We start from the raw sequence: 21129 nt of genomic DNA on the forward strand, positions 1-21129 counted from the left end.
ATAGATTCTGTATATGTATGTACATATTTAATTATAATTAAGATTTAGCATGCCTTTTTTTTGGAAGTACATTTAGCATTTAGTGTTTTGAGGCACTGGAAAGTCTATGAAATGAAGGTCTCTATGCTACAGGAGATTGCAATTTGGAGACAGGGAAAATTTAAGTAATAACACAAATTGGCTACCTGGTAGTGCTAAATTGAATTGTAAAGATAATAAATGCCAAAGAATTTTAAGACAAAGTGATTTTCAGTAAGTGGGATTTCTCATGAAGGAGAGGTGATGACTTGGATTTGTAGCATGACTAAAAAATAAACTGGAGGAAAAAATGCATTGTTGGTGAGTGGATGACATAAAGAGTTAGTGGTAGTTATAAAAGGTTATTGTCATTATCAAGACATGAGACATATGTTGTTTTAAGTCATTTTTTTTAAAGAACCCTCTACCTTCACTCTGATCCATCTTGAGAGAGGTTATAACTTAAATTTGGGAGACATTGTGGAGATAACTATAAGAGAAAAACTAAGCAAAATCCTCTTTGCAGTATCTGAAAGGATAACACCATTCAATTCTTGTCCTTATTGTACAAGCTCCAGGTAAAATGTGAACATTTAAGTGAATTAGAGAATCAAATGTATACATGGTGGGTGATTTTTGAAAATTATGCAGCTTCTTGAAGTAAATTCTTATTTGTTAAGTAAAGAACTAACTACAAATAAGTCTATTGAGTCAATTCCAAAGAATTTGCTGAAATAATGCCTGATGGCTTTGAAATCTATTGGGCAGTGTTGATATCCTACCATGCATCTTAGTATCTTTATTACTCTCCTTATTATATCAGTGGAATAGGCGAATTTCTTAACTTAAAAATATTATAGGTATAGATCCTTTCTATATTTTGTGTGTTATTAATTAAAACTCCATTAAAAGAAACAAATATGAATCAAGTAGAATTAATTTACTTGTGAATTTACTTTTTTACTACAAAAATAATGCCATTAATTACATGTTTAGAAAATAGATAAAAATGACCTGTAATACATTAATATACTAAATTTAATTATATTCCTTTTGAGTCTCTTGTTTCTGATTTTTATACCCAGTTCTGCTACTTGCTCACAGTCTGCTACACAGTGTGAACATGTGTACATCATCTGACGTCTCTAAGGCTTAGTTCCTTGCTCTGGCCTGCCTTTCTCATTAGATTGTTATGACGGCCAAAGAGAGAATGTACACAGAAGTGTTTTGGCAATTGTAGCATAAAGTATAGATCCAATATAGTTCTGGATATTGGTTGAAAGTGGTCCCCCAAATTCTAATCCACTCAAAAGGAATTGCTTTAAGGGATGCTCACAATCTCTGATTCAATTAATGTGGCTTAAGGCATCATAGATTTGGCCCCAGAATGAACTTTACACAGAACCTAGGGTCAACCTCGCTTGGAACAACTCCCAGATGACTGAATGCCTCCCTCGAACGCTTCCATTTATAAACTATAACTTGGATCCTGTTTAGACTTGTGATCTAGGATTAGGTAAATTCCACCACAGAGGAAGTCAAGATTCAAAGGTAATTAAAGTGTGCTGGGCCTCTTCTGTTTGTAAATGATGGTATACATTTGCTAAAAGGAGGGTGGAATTTTTATTAACTCTTTCAGAAATGATACATTTTATACAGTTATACTATGTGTGATAAACTGGTATGTAATTCTTCAGTAACTAGGCACAGATAATTTATGTATTCCATTATTTTTTGCATAGACCTAGTCCTTTTATTTTAGAAGTGATTGTGATTTGCTGAGATATAACAATTTCAAATCTAAGATGGAATTATGCTAAAGACATTATTTTAACTACTTGTCTGTGTAGCAGCATATTTTTATTCTCTTTTTGTTCTGTGTCTATATCTGAATTTAAAAACTTCATATGAATATTATTTTCAACTTATTTTCTTATTTCAAATTTGAATGGGTTCGTTTGTTCGTTGATAACCACTAAATTTATGAATACATGCACTACATTCGCATGTTCCCAGTTTTCTGAAGAATAGTTATTTAATATGTTCTAATGCTATTTTCTTTCCCTATTTCAGCACCTACTAAAAAAGAGGAAAAGAAGGAAGGTATGTTTTACGCAGAGTTCCATTATGCTTTTTATGTGAACAAGTTACCAAAAGTCAGAGTGGAAGTTTGACTGCCAGCTTGTCTATATTTACTTTGAATCTATTATGTGCATATATTTTGTGTGACTGTGTTTTTTTCTCTATCTCATCACGCTTAAGGGTGAACCACTTTTTTAACAGTAATTTTAATCTAATCTTTCTCAATATGTAGGGGGTGAAACACCATCTCTCAAAATCTTTGGCTGCCTATTTCATTAGAAATTTTATTAAATGCCAAAAATATGTAAAATAGAGACCAATTTTCTCATAGCAACTACTTATTTCTGTGACACTGACAAGCGACTGATGTTACTTTGTTCTATTAAGTTGCAAATAAGTCATGATCCATCCCTTGCACTCCACCTCCCTTTGTCAGGATGTCCTGATATGGAATCATTTATTCCCTGTTGTCAAAGAGAAACTGCACCTGATGGACTTAAATGGGCAAGGAAGACTTTATTCAAGACTGCTGCAAAGGGGTCAAGTGTGTTTACAGTAGGAGAAACTGAACTCTTAACTTTAACTCTCACCAGGAGCTGGTCAATGTGATGAGGCCATCTAGATTTCCTAACTGTTGCCTGGGAAATTAGGTTCCTACCCTTCCTCAGAGACTGGCATATAGGACTATGCATCCCCTTTGATGATTATATTTCAAAGTGATATCTTACAGATCTTGAAAAAGGTATTTCTGGTTGTAAAAGATTTATGTTTCAAAGGGACAGAGAAGGAATTTACAATTTTCTGAAGTAAATGCTCTGATAAAAGGGAGGTCAGGGGCCTGTAGTCAAGAAGGACACTGTCTAAACTTTATTCAAGCTGGGAAGACTGTTAAGGCCCTCTAAATCTCTGTGATTCTATTTAGAGATGGTTCTAATGCACATCCTGACTACTCTTAGATGGGATTTCTAGATATCACCCCTGTTCATTAATCTAGGCTTATTTTCTCAGCGAAAAATTGCATGTAAAGATAAGCAATCACTTCTGACTTTGAAAATGACAGTTATATTCTAATTAGTGTTCATCTGATCTGAGAAAAATAAGAAAAGTGTTATATTTTAAATTTAGTATCATCAGAATTTTACATAGTGCCAAGAGCTTAGGGGTCACATTCTACTTCTGTTAAACCAGAATCTAAGAGTCAATAGATCTGAGAAGGAGACACTGTTTTAGTTGGTTATTACTATTACATAGTATCATAATGAAGTCAACTAATACATATTATTAGTTGTACTTATTATCAAGGCATAGAAATCAGTATACATATACACAGGAAATATTTCAGTGCATTTTGGAAAATATATCATTTATATGGTCAATGTTGTGGTGTGTATACAGAGATCATACAAGAAAAAAAAAAAAGTAAGTTTTTGACAGACAGTAAAACAGAGAGGCACAAGGAAAATAGTCTCGTAGCAAGTCCTCAGAGGCTCATCCATCCCCTTACATTTTAGAAGGACACAAGGCATCCTGCCAGACTTAGAATTAATTAGCTGTGGTTCAAACCTTTGCCTGAATGGCATGTATACCTAGAACAAAAGTTGCCAGGGCACCATGGTGGAGCCTATGTCCTGTACTCTCACCCACTTTCTTCCTTTAAATATCATGTATTTTATCTATAGTAAACCCCTTTCAAATTTACAGATACAATATGCTGCTACTGTTCCTGCTATTATCGTAGTAGATCTCACCCTTGCCTTTTCCTTCTATGAATACTCAGTGTTTCTAGGGCTCAAGATAAATTCTCTTTCCTCTGGATTGTTTGATCCTCCCATGAAATATTCTTTCTCTTTCATTTATAGTCTTCCTTCAGAGTTTATGTGTACCTCCTTACTATTATTTACCTTATGCTCGTTATACTTCATATTCTTTGCATCATTTTCATTCTATTCTAATTGACTTTAAGACTTTGACCAAAGGGACCATCTCTAATTCACTTTTATCCCCTACAGGGACTAACATATTTCCTTAGTTTGTACATTGCTCAACAGATATTTATTATGTGAATAAATCAGTAATATCTAGGAATCTTAAGATAAATATTATAGCCATAAGAAATATGAGCAGGCACTCAAATTTTCACAATGCAGACAAGGAAGGGTTTTTTTTTTTTCAATTGGGAATTATCTTTAGTTGTCACTCAGTCCTGTCCAACACTTTGAAACCCCATGGACAGCAGCACCCGAGGCTTCCCTGTCCATCACCACCTCTTGGAGCTTGTTCAAACTCATGTCCATCGAGTCAGTGATGCCATCCAACCATCTCATCCTCTGTTGTCCCCTTCTCCTCCTGCCTTCAGTCTTTCCCAGCATTAGAGTCATTTCCAATGAGTCAACTCTTCGCATCAGGTGGCCAAAGTATTAGAGTTTCAGCTTCAGCATCAGTCCTTCCAATGAATATTCAGGACTGATTTCCTTTAGGATGGACTGGTTGGATCTCCTTGTAGTCCAAGGGACTCTCAAGAGTCTTCTCCAACACCACAGTTCAAAAGCATCAATTCTTCGGCACTCAGCTTTCCTTACAGTCCAACTCTCATATCCATACATGACTACTGGAAAAACCACAGCTTTGAATATATGGACCTTTTTGGCAAAGTAATGCCTCTGCTTTTTAATATGCTGTCTATGTTTGTCATAGCTTTTCTTCCAAAAAGCAAGCATCTTTTAATTTCATGGCTGTAGTCACCATCTGCAGTGATTTTGGAGCCCCCCCAAAATAAAGTCTGTCACTATTTCCATTGTTTCCCCATCTATTTCCCATGAAGTGACGGGACCAGATGCCATGACCTTCGTTTTCTGAATGTTGAGCTTTAAGCCAACTCTTTTGCTCTCCTCTTTCACTTTCATCAAGAGGCTTTTTAGTTCCTCTTCACTTTCTGCCATAAGGGTGGTGTCATCTGCATATCTGAGGTTACTGATATTTCTCCTGGCAATCTTGATTCCAGCTTGTGTTTCTTCCAGTCCAGCATTTCCCATGATGGACTCTGCATAGAAGTTAAATAAGCAGGGTGACAATACACAGCCTTGATGTACTCCTTTTCCTATTTGGAACCAGTCTGTTGTTCCAGGTCCAGTTCTAACTGTTGCTTCCTGACCTGCATACAGATTTCTCAAGAGGCAGGTTAGGTGGTCTGGTATTCCCATCTTTTTCAGAATTTTCCACAGTTGATTGTGATCCACATAGTCAAAGGTTTTGGCACAGTCAATAAAGCAGAAATAGATGTTTTTCTGGAACTCTCTTGCTTTTTGCATGATCCAGCACATGTTGGCAATTTGATCTCTGGTTCCTCTGCCTTTTCTAAAACCAGCTTGAATATCAGGGAGTTCACAGTCATGTATTGTTGAAGCCTGGCTTGGAGAATTTTGAGCATTACTTTACTAGCGTGTAAGATGAGTGCAATTGTGGGGTAGTTTGAGCATTCTTTGGCATTGCCTTTCTTTGGGTTTGGAATGAAAACTGACCTTGAGATGTGAGTTTGATCCCCAGGTCAGAAAGATCCCCTGGAGTAGAAAATGGCAACCTGCTCCAATATTCTTGCCAGGAAAATTCCCTGGACAGAGGAGCCTGATGTGATCACAGATTTGGACATGACTGATCACACACACATTAATAATTTTGTCTTCAGCGTATATTGTCTCTAGCTGCTACTTGAGTTGCACTAGCAGATCTAGATAGATCTCATTTATCTAACATCAGCTTCATTGATGAAATTCTAGGGGCTGGAAAACCTGTTTCAACTCAGGTTATGTTCTGAAGGATACAACTGCATTGAGAACTACCCAGATAAGATTTATTGTTTACTGTAATTAGGGCAAGACTTAATAGAGTCGAACACATGTGAGAATTAGTCCTAAGTTCTAGGACTTCATCATTGAAATTAGAAGAGGAGTCATGCTGAAAAACAATGCAAAGTCTCTGATATTGTAATTGAATAAGGATGTCAATTGGCAAGTTCCAAACATACACACTCACAAATGGTATACTTCATTACGTGGTTTATTAGCCTATCAGAGAGTTAAATTTTCCCTTCAATCCCAATTGGTATTTCATTATTCTCTGGCATCATTATGGATATAATAGAGCATACCTGATACACAGCTAAAGTTGAGTGAGTGATGGACAGATTGCAGATACATCACTGCTTTTAAATCACAGCTGCTATGGGCCTGTATGTTCTTAATAGAAGATTGTTGTTCAGATTATTGGGCAGATGGACTATAGGGAGATATATTCAGCAAGTAAGTCTTTATAATATTTTAAGCCATCTCAGCAGGATGCTGAGAGAGCATAATGAAGTTTAATAACATGAGTATTGAGGCCTGGTACTAATGGCTCTTCAGGGTCAGTATGTGATCTTCCAGTTTCAAGCATTGTATTTTTGGTTGCTCAGGTATTTACTTATATAAATCTGCTGTTCTGTTGACTGCTAGCCAAAAGACTTGTAATTATGATAACATTTTAAGTACATTTCACTATAGCTCCCAGTTCTCACAGCAAATATATTGAATTTTTTAAAGACCAACTTGATTAGATCAATCAGTTAGACTGATCCAGTTAGATCAAAAATAACATGACTTGTTATTTTTTACATTTCTACTTTGTGAAATATTTTCTCTGTTTTAACAAGTGATACACATTACCTGACCCTGGAGTTCATATCCTTTTCTTTCCTTTATTACAGAACAATTGACATCTAATACAATATTTTATTGGGGCTTCCCAGGTGACACTGGTGGTAAATAACCCGCCTCCCAATGCAGAAGACATAAGACATGTGGGTTAGATTCCTGGGTCGGGAAGATGCCCTGGAGGAGGGCATGGCATCTCACTCCTGTATTCTTGCCTGGAGAAGTCCATGGACAGAGGAGGCTGGCAGGCCTCACAGCCCATAGGGTTGAAAGAGTTGGACACGAGTGAAGTGACTTAGCACACACAATATTTTATCTATCCTTACTACCAGAGAAAAGAACAGTAGATTAAAAACAACGGGAATTCTAGACTTACCCATATTGTATTAAGCTTTTCAGCCCTGCCCCGTGCCAGCATCTAGTTTAAAAACAAAGGGACTGAAAATAACCCAATTCTGATAAGCCCGTTTTATCCTTTGTCTGTTTCGCCTTTCTTCCCCAGCTTCATCAGCAGTTGCAGTTCTGAATGACATGTGCTCACCATAATCTTTCTGTGGTTTGCATTAGGCTGTACTCTGGGCTCAAAAGATGGATCAATGAGAATCACAGGACCTCTCAGGGATAAATCCTATCCCAGTATACTACGGCCAAACTAATTAATAACTTGTGTGGGCCATTGAACTGCTCACTTCACACTTTCAGCCCATGTAATATGAGAATATATGCCTGCAAATAGAAGTGACATTATAGCTAAATATACAAGTAAAATGACAAATAGCATTTATTGCACTCTTGTATGGAGTTGTTTATGTAATATTTTTCTAGTATTTGAATTACCTGCTTACCTAACTAGGGTATTTACTCACGAAGGAAATGAATGAGAAATTGCTTGCAGGGCACATTTGTTTTAGATCACAGATTTCACCCACTTCATTAACTTCCTGGTGAGAAACTGAGTAGCAAGGAAAAGATTGTTTTTTGAGGGTGAGGTGGCAGGTATTAAGAAAAATTTAGTCAAAAGTTTTTTTTTACTAATGATGCTAAGCACAGTGGTGTTTAATAAATATTTACTCAATAAATAAGTGTATAGTTTCAAGGATATATTGCTTAAAAATAAGGGGGTTTTTTCCCCTCTTATACGTGAAATATAACCCTCTCACAGAAAAATAGAAATTCAGAAAGAAGTTGCAAAACATCATTTTAATGACTGTAGTTTTCAATTACGTGTATATGCTATAAATCCCCTGAACCATCGTCCTACTCTATGGAGGGTACTCAGAGAAGACAATGGCACCCCACTCCACTACTCTTGCCTGGAAAATCCTGTGGACTGAGAAGCCTGCTAGGCTGCAGTCCATGGGGTCGCTGAGTCAGACACGACTGAGCGACTTCACTTTCATTTTCACTTTCATGCACTGGAGAAGGAAATGGCAACCCACTCCAGCATTCTTGCCTGGAGAATCCCAGGGACGAGGGAGCCTGGTGGGCTGCCGTCTACGGGGTCGCAATGAGTCAGACGACTGAAGCGACTTAGCAGCAGCAGCAGCAGCAGCATGGAGGGTACTGATTAATATTCCCATTATTTAGAGGTATAAAACAATGTCAGAAACAAAGCATCTTTCCATGAGATAGGTTTGCATTTTTCTTCTTGGAAATCTATAAGTGAAATTATTGCTTCAGAAACCATGCTCATTTTAATCACTTTCTAGATTTTTTTCCCCAAGTTGCTCTCCTAAAATGTGTTTTCATCTTTCTATTTCTATGGAATTAGGTTATTATTTTCACCACACTATTTCTGTTGCTGATTATCATTTTCTCATAAAACAATTCAGTTGACCATCTAACTGCCTTTTGTGAACAGTCTTCTACTCACTGTCATCTTCAAACATTTTAGGTCCATTTGTAAATATAATCAAAATCTGTCTATGTCACCAAAAAGCACACAAATCCATTAACTCGCCAAAATGTTAGTGAACATCTGTTGCTGTAGGTTCTAAGCAAAATAATTGTCAGCCAGAGAACAGTTTACCTATCTTTTGCAAGTGCTAATTCATCATTCATTATTATTATTCTATTTTCAGTAATATTCAGAACATTCCAAAACTAAGTTACAGAAGAGATAAAAGAAAGAAAATAGAACAAAAAATTCTAAACAAAAATTTAAGTTAAGGTGCCTCTATCCCCTCGCCAAGAAAAAAGAAATGTGCCTCCATCCTAAAATATATAGAAGGAATTGGCCACCCACTCCAGTATTCTTTTCTGGAGAAACCCATGGATAGAGGAGCCTGATGGGCTACTGTCTATGGTGTTGCAATAGTTGGAAATGACTTAGCGACTGAACACAATCCTAAGATAAACATGTTTTTAAAAACTTGTTTTTAATTTCAAGTGATAGGAACAGATAGATTCATGGTATAAATACTGGAAATATAAATTTCTCAGATATAGGCTGAATACCCAAAAGATTAAAAATTAAAGAGATGACTTTTGATCACTGAATGCACATTACTACATAGCAATTACTAAGTAGATTTTATGTTCATCGGTAACCCATGAGCCATCATCTGTTTCTTTTCAATATAATAAGAGTCATTTCATGTTTGTATTGGAGATATATCAATTGAAGGAGAGTACTGTGCATTTCACCTGGATTGCTATCAGTTCAGTTCAGTTGCTCAGTCATGTCTGACTCTTTGCGACCCCATGATTGCAGCACGCCAGGTCTCCCTGTCCATCACCAATTCAGGGAATTCACTCAAACGCACGTCCGTTGAGTCAGTGATGCCATCCAGCCATCTCATCCTCTGTTGTCCCCTTCTCCTCCTGCCCCCAGTTCCTCCCAGCATCAGAGTCTTTTCCAATGAGTCAACTCTTCGCATGAGGTGGCCAAAGTACTGGAGTTTCAGCTTCAGCATCATTCCTTCCAAAGAAATCCTAGGGCTGATCTCCTTCAGAATGGACTGGTTAGATATCTTGCAGTCCATGGGACTCTCAAGAGTCTTCTCCAACACCACAGTTCAAAAGCATCAATTCTTTCGTGCTCAGCCTTCTTCACAGTCCAACTCTCACATCCATACATGACTACTGGAAAAACCATAGCCTTAACCAGATGGACCTTTGTTGGCAAAGTAATCTCTCTGCTTTTGAATATGCTATCTAGGTTTGTCATAACTGTTCTTCCAAGGAGTAAGCGTCTTTTAATTTCATGGCTACAATCACCATCTGCAGTGATTTTGGAGCCCCAAAAATAAAGTCTGATACTGTTTCCACTGTTTCCCCATCTATTTCCCATGAAGTGATGGGACCAGATGCCATGACCTTCATTTTCTGAATGTTGAGCTTTAAGCCAACTTTTTTACTCTCCTCTTTCACTTTCATCAAGAGGCTTTTTAATTCCTCTTCACTTTCTGCCATAAGGGTGGTGTCATCTGCATATCTGAGGTTATTGATATTTCTCCCGGCAATCTTGATTCCAGTTTGTGCTTCTTCCAGTCCAGCGTTTCCCATGATGGACTCTGCATAGAAGTTAAATAAGCAGGGAGACAATGTACAACCTTGACATACTCCTTTTCCTGTTTGGAACCAGTCTGTTGTTCCACGTCCAGTTCTAACTGTTGCTTCCTGACCTGCATACAGATTTCTCAAGAGGCAGGTCAAGGTGTCTGGTATTCCCATCTCTTTTAGAATTTTCCACAGTTGATTGTGATCCACACAGTCAAAGGCTTTGGCACAGTCAATAAAGCAGAAATAGATGTTTTTCTGGAACGCTCTTGCTTTTTCGATGATCCAGCGGATGTTGGCAATTTGATCTCTGGTTCCTCTGCCTTTTCTAAAACCAGCTTGAACATCAGGGAGTTCATGGTTTACATATTGCTGAAGCCTGGCTTGGAGAATTTTGAGCATTACTTTACTAGCGTGTGAGATGGGTGCAATTGTGCGGTAGTTTGAGCATTCTTTGCCATTGCCTTTCTTTGGGATTGGTATGAAAACTGACCTTTTCTAGTCCTGTGGCCACTGCTGAGTTTTCCACATTTGCTGGCATATTGAGTGCAGCACTTTCATAGCATAATCTTTCAAGATTTGAAATAGCTCAACTGAAATTCCATCACCTCCATTAGCTTTGTTTGTAGTAATGCTTTCTAAGGCCCACTTGACTTCACATTCCAGGATGTCTGGCTCTAGGTGAGTGATCACACCATCGTGACTATCTTGGTCGTGAAGATCTTTTTTGTACAGTTTCTGTGTATTCTTGTCACCTCTTCTTAATATCTTCTGCTTCTGTTAGGTCCTTATCATTTCTGTCCTTTATCAAGCCCATCTTTGCATGAAATGTTCCCTTGGTATCTCTAGTTTTCTTGAAGAGATCTCTCGTCTTTCCCATTCTGTTGTTTTCCTCTAGTTCTTTGCACTGATCGCTGAAGAAGGCTTTCTTATCTCCTGCTGTTCTTTGGAACTCTGCATTCAGATGCTTTTATCTTTCCTTTTCTCCTTTACTTTTCACTTCTCTTCTTTTCACAGCTATTTGTAAGGCCTCCTCAGACAGCCATTTTGCTTCTTTGCATTTCTTTTCCATGGGGATGGTCTTGATCCCTGTCTCCTGTACAATGTCACAAACAAATGAAGAAATTGCCAACTAAATTCAGGGATTCCAGACCATCTCTGCTGAAATAGTATATCTACTCAATTTGACTGTTTACTAAAAGGTCATTAGCTTTGATAGATACAATGTACTTTCTTTGCAAATTAGGTATGAATATCTTCCTTCGTATTTTTCTATATTTTATACATCTAAACTTTCTAGTTTCTCACTTCCTACCTTAACCTAATAACCCTTCTCTCAAAAACACAATAATTTCTCTTTAAACCCATGTTCTAGAAATACATCATGCAATCAATCCATTTCATTGAAAATGATGGCAGAGTGTATGAACATTTTGATGTGTACTTGTCAATTGTTGATTTTTCTTATCTGCTTTATCAATAATTTATATTTGTTTTCAGATTCCAGGAAAACAAAAACACCTACAGAAGGTATTGGAAATATTTCCTTTTTGTGTCCTATGTTTAATGAATCCCAAGCAGAATTCCTTTTTAAAGGATTCCCATGAAGGAAAAATATATATATGAGATTAAAAAGAGAGAGAGAAATATTGAGAAAGAAAAAGAGTTAAGTCTTTACTGACAATAATTCTATGAAAACTATTTGGCAGTAGTATAAATAAATATTGCATATGTTTACTTTTCTTATTAATTATTTTCAAAGAAATGTTTTCTGGACAAGACATTGACCAATGTTCAGTATCAAGCATTTATTTTGCTAGAAAGCATAAGTTTAATTAATCTTGGATATACCAGGATTAATGAAACTGAATAATCATAAACTATGTGGCAAGTATACCTATGTCTTCTGTATTTGTTTGTATGTATTTATGTGTACAGAGTGTTTATATGTTCACATGTATTTAAAAAGACTACAATATATAATTATTTTAAATGATTAAACAGTATCATCTTAGATCCACTGTCAAATAATGCTTTACAGTCAACTTATGGAAACACCTATAATAGTCAGCAATACCTCAGGTCAACACTTACTGTGAAATTTAAGGGAAGAGAATGGGGGGAGGGATTTTAAAAATTAAAATCAAATCAGTGTGTTGGGGGAGTATATTTTATCTTTGACAATTTCATGAGCAATGGTTTTCTATTTATCTTTTTTTTTCAACAGAACTAGCCAAGGGAAAAAGTAAGGAAATGCATGCAAAGTATATATATTTTTTCTATTTACTACAACTATTGGCTTGCTGCTATTCTTAAACTTGTGGTTTTGAATCTTCCTTTTCTATGTTTTATGCATGGGAACTCTATTTTTGTCAGAATGAAAGAATATACAACCTGGGAAGGGGATGGTCAGAGTGAACTGAAAAGCATGGCACTCTAATTCCTTTGAGTCCTGTTCAAATTCATGCAATCATCAAATAATATCCACAGTCATCACCAAAAAACATAACTTTGTTCCATTAACTGAAAGTGTATTATATTATGTTAGTGTAAATGTAGTCTTTGAAATCTGATTAGTTCTGTATTTAGGAAATGGAAGAAAAATTCTTTTTCAGGCTAGATTTACAGTCTCTTTTCTGCTTTCTTTCTTCTTGTAATCCATAAATATTTTGGTATGTTCACATGGTATGTGACATTTTGTTCATAAAATGATTCTTTTTCCCTACAAGCACTATGAGCTCTGTGAAATTGCTTTGTTTGGGATGCATAACTTAGGCAGCACCCAGTGTTGCTTTAATACATATTATTAAAGCTTGCTTGCCGACACTTCAGTAAAGCTTGATACTTTGAGGTTGTGTCTTTTGCAAATGTATACTCTTCTCTAAAGATATGGGATATGTTGAGCAAACAGAAACAAAAATTAGCAATTTAACCCTGTTCAATTAGCCATTAAAAGCCATCAATTTCCCCGTATGTAGCACTTTAAAAATTCTAGGAGAAATTAAAAACATGTTTTAAAATATATACCAATTAAAAAAAAAAGATTTATGTTCACTTTGGTCTGGCTAAACGTAGAGCATTGAGACTCCTCATATCATAAAAGTGCTCTAGAAAGTCCTGTGAAGAGAATCATGAAATTGTACCACAGCTCAGCCAGGGGGAGCAGTCTATCTGCAGAGGAGTTTGTGATCCTTCAGTCCTTGATTTCTGTGTGGGCACAGCATCTGATGGGCAGTGGCACACTGATATAGAAAACACTCTATACACCACTTCACCAGCAGGGAAATGGAGGCCAACTGAAGATTTGAAAAATGGTATTAAGTAACATATTTATGTAACCTTGAGGAACTCACTTGATTACAATCTATATGATTTAAAAGTTCCCACAGACACTGCAACTCCTTGATAATCATCACAGTATTGATAAATAAACATGGCTTCCCAGACATTTGTTTAGCATCCCAACTGTCTCCCTCCTTGGGAAGTTCTGTGGGCTGTGACTTGGACAGTAATAAGGACAGGAAAAAAGAGTTTTCCTCTAAATAAATTAATTTATTTGCTCTAGTTTATCATCTGGACCTGCTTTTGTTGTTCTTATTGTCATATCATTGAATTTACTGGATTTGGTAACTTATTTTTTTACTTCAGGATTACTTTATTCAGTTATACTTCTCTAATCCTATATTCTTATTTTGCTGTAACCACAACTTGTTAGTTATTTATTTGTTTTGTTTTTCAGTTTAATACCAATCATGTTAGAGGAAATGGGGGAAGTGTACATGGGACCTTCCTGTGTATTGTTTTGTCAGTTCTAATGATCTATATTGTTTTCAAAATAAAAAGTAAAAAAAATTTTAAATTCAATTTTAAATATGATTTCACAGTCTCTGTAGATATAAGGGTAATTTAATTTGTATTTATTAAGACAATTCAATAATTACATCTTGACTTATCCCATATAATAAATGTTCGACAGCCTTTTCTTGCATATCATCCCAAATTAACACAAAAGTTTTTCTGCTTACAGAATATTCTGATATGATTGGAAGACCCTTATTTTAACTTTGAAATCTCACAGATAAGCTTGTAATCGATTTTTATGCATACCCAAATCTGCTTCCAGTATTTTTTGATTGTCACTTTAGAAATTTCTTTTTTTAGAAAAATGCAAATTATTTTATTTTATTTTATTTTATTTTAACTTTACCATACTGTATTGGTCTTGCCATACATTGACATTCAGCTCAGTATTAAGTTAAGCAATGCATTTAATGACTCCATGTTTTCCAGACAATTTTTGGTAATGTTCTTAATGGTGTTGTTAATTTTAACTAAGTCACCTGTGCTTCTTCCTTTTGACTTGTAACACTTGGTCAAGCTGTCCGTTTTATTTGTTTTGTTGTCTGCCTGCTATCTTGGGAGTGGCTAAATCAATCATTATACCCTCAAAACTGCAAGCCTGGTAAACAAAACTGTATACCTGAGAGACTAATGGGATGGCCTTAGGAGGTTCGATGACACTCTATGTTTCTAAAATAAAGTTCTAAGAACTCTTTCAGCATAAACATCTTCTAGTCTCAAAAATATATGCACCAAGTAAAACTTAAAGAAATCTCAGTTTTTCTTTAAAAACTCAGATATTAATGTGTCTATGTTAAAGCATTTGACAATCATTTAAATTAACTTGACAAGCTCGTCAAGGCAAAATAAGAATAGAAACGTAGATAATAGCACTTCATACAAAATTAGTGCTTATTTTAATATGAATGTCAGCTTAATCTTGAGGCCAGAATAATGCTTTGTCTCATATGATTCTGGCAAAAGTGGGTTCTTAAAAAGAAACACTGTCTGAAAAAGACTCTGTAAGAAGCATTTGTCCTAAAATCAAGGGAAGTGTGTTGTGCTTATTCCTGAAAATTCTTAGTCTATTTTTAGTGTCTTAAATCTGCCTCAGCAAAGCCTTTGTCTTAGCTAAACAAATATCTTTTCAATACAAGAAAATATCACCTTATAATAAAAAGTTCAGAAGAAATCTGTTCATCCTTATCTGAGGATTATTTTAAAGCAACTGCAATAATTATCCTTATTGCTTACTTTTTATCCCGAATTTATTTCATATTGATCTAGTCAGTAAGAAAATTTAAACTTTTTCCATCCTTTGTAGACCTTATGATATCTTTCTAGATTCTTATCCATGAAAAATTTTAATTCCTCTCATATTCAGAATATCTTGATTGCTGGCAGCTATTATTGGTGCAATACTACACTACTACATGTATGTTTCTTTGTGTTAGAACAATTAAGTTGGAAAATAAAATTGGAATAATAATAATAATAACAAAAATAATATATTTCAGAACAGGAAAAGAAAGAAAAACACATGGAACCAGGTAAATGTTTTTAAATTCCTCCATCCTCTTAATTTTGAGATATTAATTTGTAATTTAATACTGAAATGCCATCAAATAGCATGGAATGTTAATTTTGTTTTTCTTTTCTTGTTTGATTCAGCAAAGTCACCAAAGAAGGAACAGTCAGGTGAGTCAAACTGGGGCTGCAGGGTCTTTCTATCTGATGTCCAGGATTTATTAATGCTGCAGCCTCAGACGGGGTAAGGACCAAGATGGGGGAAAGGGCAGGAAATCCTTCCATCTTATGAGATGTCATTTTTCCAAGCTCTGGACATAGAGTTAATGTCAAGGCCATGTAAGAAAATGGAAGCCAAGTAATATGTTACATTCTTGCTACTCAATGTGTATTCTGTGAACCAGCCATTGTAAGGGTCTCCTGAGAGTTTGTTAGAGATGCAGAATCTCTGGTCCCATGCCAGACGCACTGAATCAGAATCTCCAACTTCCTAACATCCCCAGTGGATTTGTCAATGCAGTGTGTGAGAAGCCCTGTTATAGTCTAGTGTAAAAAACAAAAATAAAAGCAAAACCCTTCCTGTAAATGCATCTGATATTGCTTTGTTTTTATACATGAAATATTTAATTCTCGCAAATATTCTCTATCTATTCAAAATGTTCTTTATTGACACATCTTGAGTACTCAGGGGAGTTTCAGTGAGAGAAGTAGATTATGTCTTCAATCTATTTACATTTGAATGGGGGAAAAAAACAAATTGAGAATCAGACAAGCAGAAAAACACACATACAAACAAACAAAAACTAAGAATTCAGTACCTGTAGATATCAAACTATTTTCTTAAAGTTTCCGGGCATTTAACTTGCCCTATCTGTTGTTTCAAATGAAAACAAATGTATTTCCTGATCAAAGAACTTTAATGATCTGTGTGTGTATGTGTGTAGGTAGTCAGTCATAGCCTCATATAATGTCCATTAGTCACTCCTCCCATCATAATATATTTAAATGGAAATAGCATTTACATTAGCAATAAAATTAAAATAAAAATTGGGTTTCCCAGGTGGCACTAGTGGTAAGAACCTGCCTGCCAATGCAGGAGATGTAGGAGACTCAGGTTTGATCCTTGGGCTGGGAAAAAACCTTGGAGGAAGGTACAACAACCCACTCTAGTATTCTTACCTGGAAAATTCTATGGACAGAGGAGCCTAGCTAGCTGCAGCCCATAGGGTTGCCAAGTTGGACCCGAATGAAGTGACTTAGCACACATGCACAAAATAAAAATAGCGATATTATGTAAATAACTGAGCTAATCTAGCTAAATTACTTCTACCCCATCACAAACCACAGCAAGTCAGATTCAAAACCACATTTCTTATTCTTCGTTCAGGTTTGTAAAACTTCCTCAGCAAACCCAAATCATTTAGGTTCATTAGATTCTCCAACTAGGTCCCATGGCATCATTTTATTTTCCACATAAAAACACTTAACATACTTTTATGATCATATTACCTTTTCTATTTCCCAGTTTAAATAGAAATTATAAGATGAGGGATCGTTTTTTATATCTTTATCCCCACAGTGCCTATTATAATGTCAGGAACATTTTGGGCACTTGATAATGTTTGATTGGATGAAAAAAAATATCAAATATGATAACATATTTTTGAAAAAACATAAACATGAATAACTCAAATAATTTATAATATGTACTAATCTCACTTTCACCACATTAGGTATTCCAGGGTAATGTTCCCACCATTTGGCCATAACATATATTCTTACTTGTGTATGTATGCAGAAAGTTGAATTAGAGCATACATCAGAGAAATATAAACATGGAGAGACATGAAGAATGATGATAGGTATAATCAGTTTTAAGAGTTTTAATAGCTAAACATTACTATCCAATATTTGACAAAATGTAGCAATTTAAATTTCTTGAAATCTTTTTCTTGCAACTATTGGGTAATTTATTGATTCACTTTCTTCTTTTCATTCCATTTTGTAGACTTTAAGGAAACTGCATTGGCTTATATATAAAATCAATCAGATTCTTATATAATTTAAAATGGAAAACAAAATGACTGAGTCATGAATGAGCATTCTGTGTTGGGAGAAGATATATGAATATCAGAAATCTGTGGTTCATGAAAGTAAAAGTGAAAGTTGCTCAGTCCTGTCCCACTCTTTACGACCCCATGAGGTCAGAATACTGGAATGCATTGCCTTCCCAACCCAGGGATCGAACCCAGGTCTCCCTCATTGCACGCAGATTTACCAGCTGAGCCACAAGGGAAGCCCTAGAATACCAGAGTGGGTAGCCTATCCCTTCTCCAGCAGATCTTCTGGACCCAGCAATTGAACTGGGGTCTCCTGCATTGCAGGCAAATTCTTTACCAAGTGAGCTATCAAGGAAGCCCTAATATATTTAAAATTTACAAAAGAAAATAGCACAACATTGTATGTTCTTTTTCTCAGGTATACTTTTTTCTTTAGTTTACAAGTCTATAATATAGTCTTTTTGAAAATGAAAATAGCTGTAAAACTATTTTAGAGAGACCCAAGGATACTTATAACTGATTTAGACCTTTTTTTTTTTTTTTTGCCCTTAACAGCTCCAACTGAAAAACACATTAAAGCAAGTATGTTAACTAAAACTTAAAAAAAACAAAAAGCATATTTTAGCAGCTTACTCTTAACTTTCTGCTTAGACAATGCTGATGCTAATTTTTAAGGCTGACTTACCAAATGTTCCTTGCTCTGATTATGTGTTGTGTTAAACAAATATGCATACTTACTCAACCTTGTATTGTTTTGTGAATCAGTTCTTCTCAAAATTTACCTATAGAACTTTCATTTGTAAATGTTAATTTGTCTAGATCATAATATGTTTTTGAATTGTTTGTATTTTTGTTTCCCATTGTGCAGAATGATAAGTGATCTTTTCAGTTTTTTTAAACATAATAGACAGTTTTCCTAATGGTTAATCACTTGATCAAACCAGGAGGCAACATAATTTGTCTACTAGTGAAAGTTATTGTGTATTTAATGGAATGAAGCTCCCTACAATGTTATTATTCATTTATTACTCTTATAATATAATTTTTAAGGCTTTTATCCTCAAAATTTTTTAAATTTATATATTTTTAATTGAAGGATGATTGCTTTACAATATTGTTTGTTTCTGCCATACATCAACATGTATCAGTCATAACATAAGTATACATATGTCCCCTCCCTCTTGAACCTTAGATTTTTAATAACTATCAATTGGTGGCTGGAGCATACTGTGGCATTTGCATCTATGAAACTTTGACAATACACTGAAGAATAAATGCTTTTTTCTTTGTTGGTATTTCTCAATTAGATGAAGTATCTAACAGATTGTCATTAATGACAATTATTTTAGGAAAAATGGTGTGTGAGCTTAGAAAAAAACATTCTTTCAGCTTCTTTAAACTTTGTCTATAAGATTTAAGATCAAACCACATTTTTATGCATGGTGTAAATGTGTTTATATTTTCCTTTTGATTTAGAGTTACATAAGTATTAATGATAGTACTAGTACAAAAAGAGAATGCATGTTTTATTTACTGCCAGGTTTTTGAGACAGAGTATGTCATTGGTGAATATATCAGAGAAAAATGGAAGATATAATGTTGTGTACCTTGGTGTCTTTTTTAAAAAATTTTTATTTTTACTTTATTTTACTTTACAATACTGTATTGGTTTTGCCATACATTAACATGAATCCACCACAGGTGTACATGAGTTCCCAAACATGAACCCCTCTCCCACCTCCCACCCCATATCATCTCTCTGGATCATCCCCGTGCACCAGCCCCAAGCATCCTGTATCCTGCATCGAACATAGACTGGTGATTCATTTCTTACATGATAGTATACATGTTTCAATGCCATTTTCCCAAATCACCCCACCCTCTCCCTCTCCCTCTGAGTCCAAAAGTCTGCTCTACACATCTGTGTCTCTTTTGCTGTCTCGCATACAGGGTCATCATTACCATCTTTCTAAATTCCATATATATGCGTTAGTATGCTGTATTGGTGTTTTTCTTTCTGGCTTCTTCACTTTGTATAATCGGCTCCAGTTTCATCCATCTCATTAGAACTGATTCAAATGTATTCTTTTTAATGGCTGAGTAATACTCCATTGTGTATATGCACCACAGCTTTCTTATCCATTCATCTGCTGATGGACATCTAGGTTGTTTCCGTGTCCTGGCTATTATAAACAGTGCTGCAATGAACATTGGGGTACATGTGTCTCTTTCAATTCTGGTTTCCTCGGTATGTATGCCCAGCAGTGGGATTGCTGGGTCATAAGGGAGTTCTATTTGCAATTTTTTAAGAAATCTCCACACTGTTCTCCATAGTGGCTGTACTAGTTTGCATTCCCTCCAACACTGTAAGAGGGTTCCCTTTTCTCCACACCCTCTCCAGCATTTATTGCTTGCAGACTTTTGGATTGCAGCCATTCTGACTGGTGTGAAGTGGTATTTCATTATGGTCTTGATTTGCATTTCTCTAATAATGAGAGATGTTGAGCATCTTTTCATGTGTTTGTTAGCCATCCGTATGTCTTCTTCGGAGAAATGTCTATTTAGTTCTTTGACCCATTTTTTGATTGGGTTGTTTATTTTTCTGGAATTGAGCTGCATAAGTTGCTTATATATTTTTGAGATTGGTTGTTTGTCAGTTGCTTCATATAAGCAAGGTGAAAAGACAGCCTTCTGAATGGAAGAAAATAATTGCTTGATGTCTTTTTAAAAAATTACAGTTGAAAGTATTTACATAGTCATTTTAGACCTTAAAGAAAGGTGTAACGTGAATCTAAAATTCCACTTATGTTTTCATGAAAATTTTTAGTTGAATATAAGCTGATTAGAACTTCATATTACTGAGTATTTCGTATGCTAATACTCAGTCTGTAGAAATGCATAATCAAGAAAATATATAAAACAAAATTGATAATTTTGCTGCAGTGGTTCAGAACTTTAGATTGGAGATTACTCTGAAAATGAACATTTTCTTCCTAGGAAAATGTGACATTTAGATAAAAATACTCATTTGTGATGAAAAAAAAGATTCTGTAAGTTCTGCTATCTATGAAACACTATCCAATCAAGTTTTGAAGAGATCAGCATCTTTTGCAGGAAATTAACAAATTTAGCTTGCCAAATCATCTTAGACTCAATATAAAAGTCTCAAAAGAATTGATATCCATTTCCTTGTATAGTTGAATGATTTGAACTTGACATAGGCATTATCTCCCAGTATAAAAGTTAATTTAAAACAATTCATAAATTATTTAAAATCTCTGCTAGCAATGTGACCATCCATTTCCCCAGCTAAGAACTTGTTTTGTTTTTTCTTTTTTTTTGATCTTGAAACCACACAACAGAAGAATATTTCCATAGCTCCTATATATGGTGAGCTATTTATAAATTTAATGCCT

General features: G+C 35.3%; 1 protein-coding gene across 50 annotated transcripts in view; it reads left to right on the plus strand.

Moving 5' to 3' along the window:
• Positions 1-21129, plus strand: part of TRDN (triadin) — a 406058-nt gene that overhangs the window by 263601 nt on the left and 121328 nt on the right. For 43 of the 50 annotated variants that reach the window (XM_060419417.1, XM_060419418.1, XM_060419419.1 and 40 more), the window contains 6 exons: positions 2092-2121; positions 11787-11816; positions 12514-12531; positions 15644-15676; positions 15798-15824; positions 18269-18295. In XM_060419417.1, coding sequence (XP_060275400.1) covers positions 2092-2121; positions 11787-11816; positions 12514-12531; positions 15644-15676; positions 15798-15824; positions 18269-18295 — 165 coding nt within the window. The remainder of the gene's footprint in view (positions 1-2091; positions 2122-11786; positions 11817-12513; positions 12532-15643; positions 15677-15797; positions 15825-18268; positions 18296-21129) is intronic. The other 7 variants (XM_060419431.1, XM_060419432.1, XM_060419443.1 and 4 more) reach the window with 1 other exon arrangement.

The sequence above is a fragment of the Ovis aries genome, chromosome 8 (assembly GCF_016772045.2).
Source record: "Ovis aries strain OAR_USU_Benz2616 breed Rambouillet chromosome 8, ARS-UI_Ramb_v3.0, whole genome shotgun sequence".
Classification (NCBI taxonomy): Eukaryota; Metazoa; Chordata; class Mammalia; order Artiodactyla; family Bovidae; genus Ovis; species Ovis aries.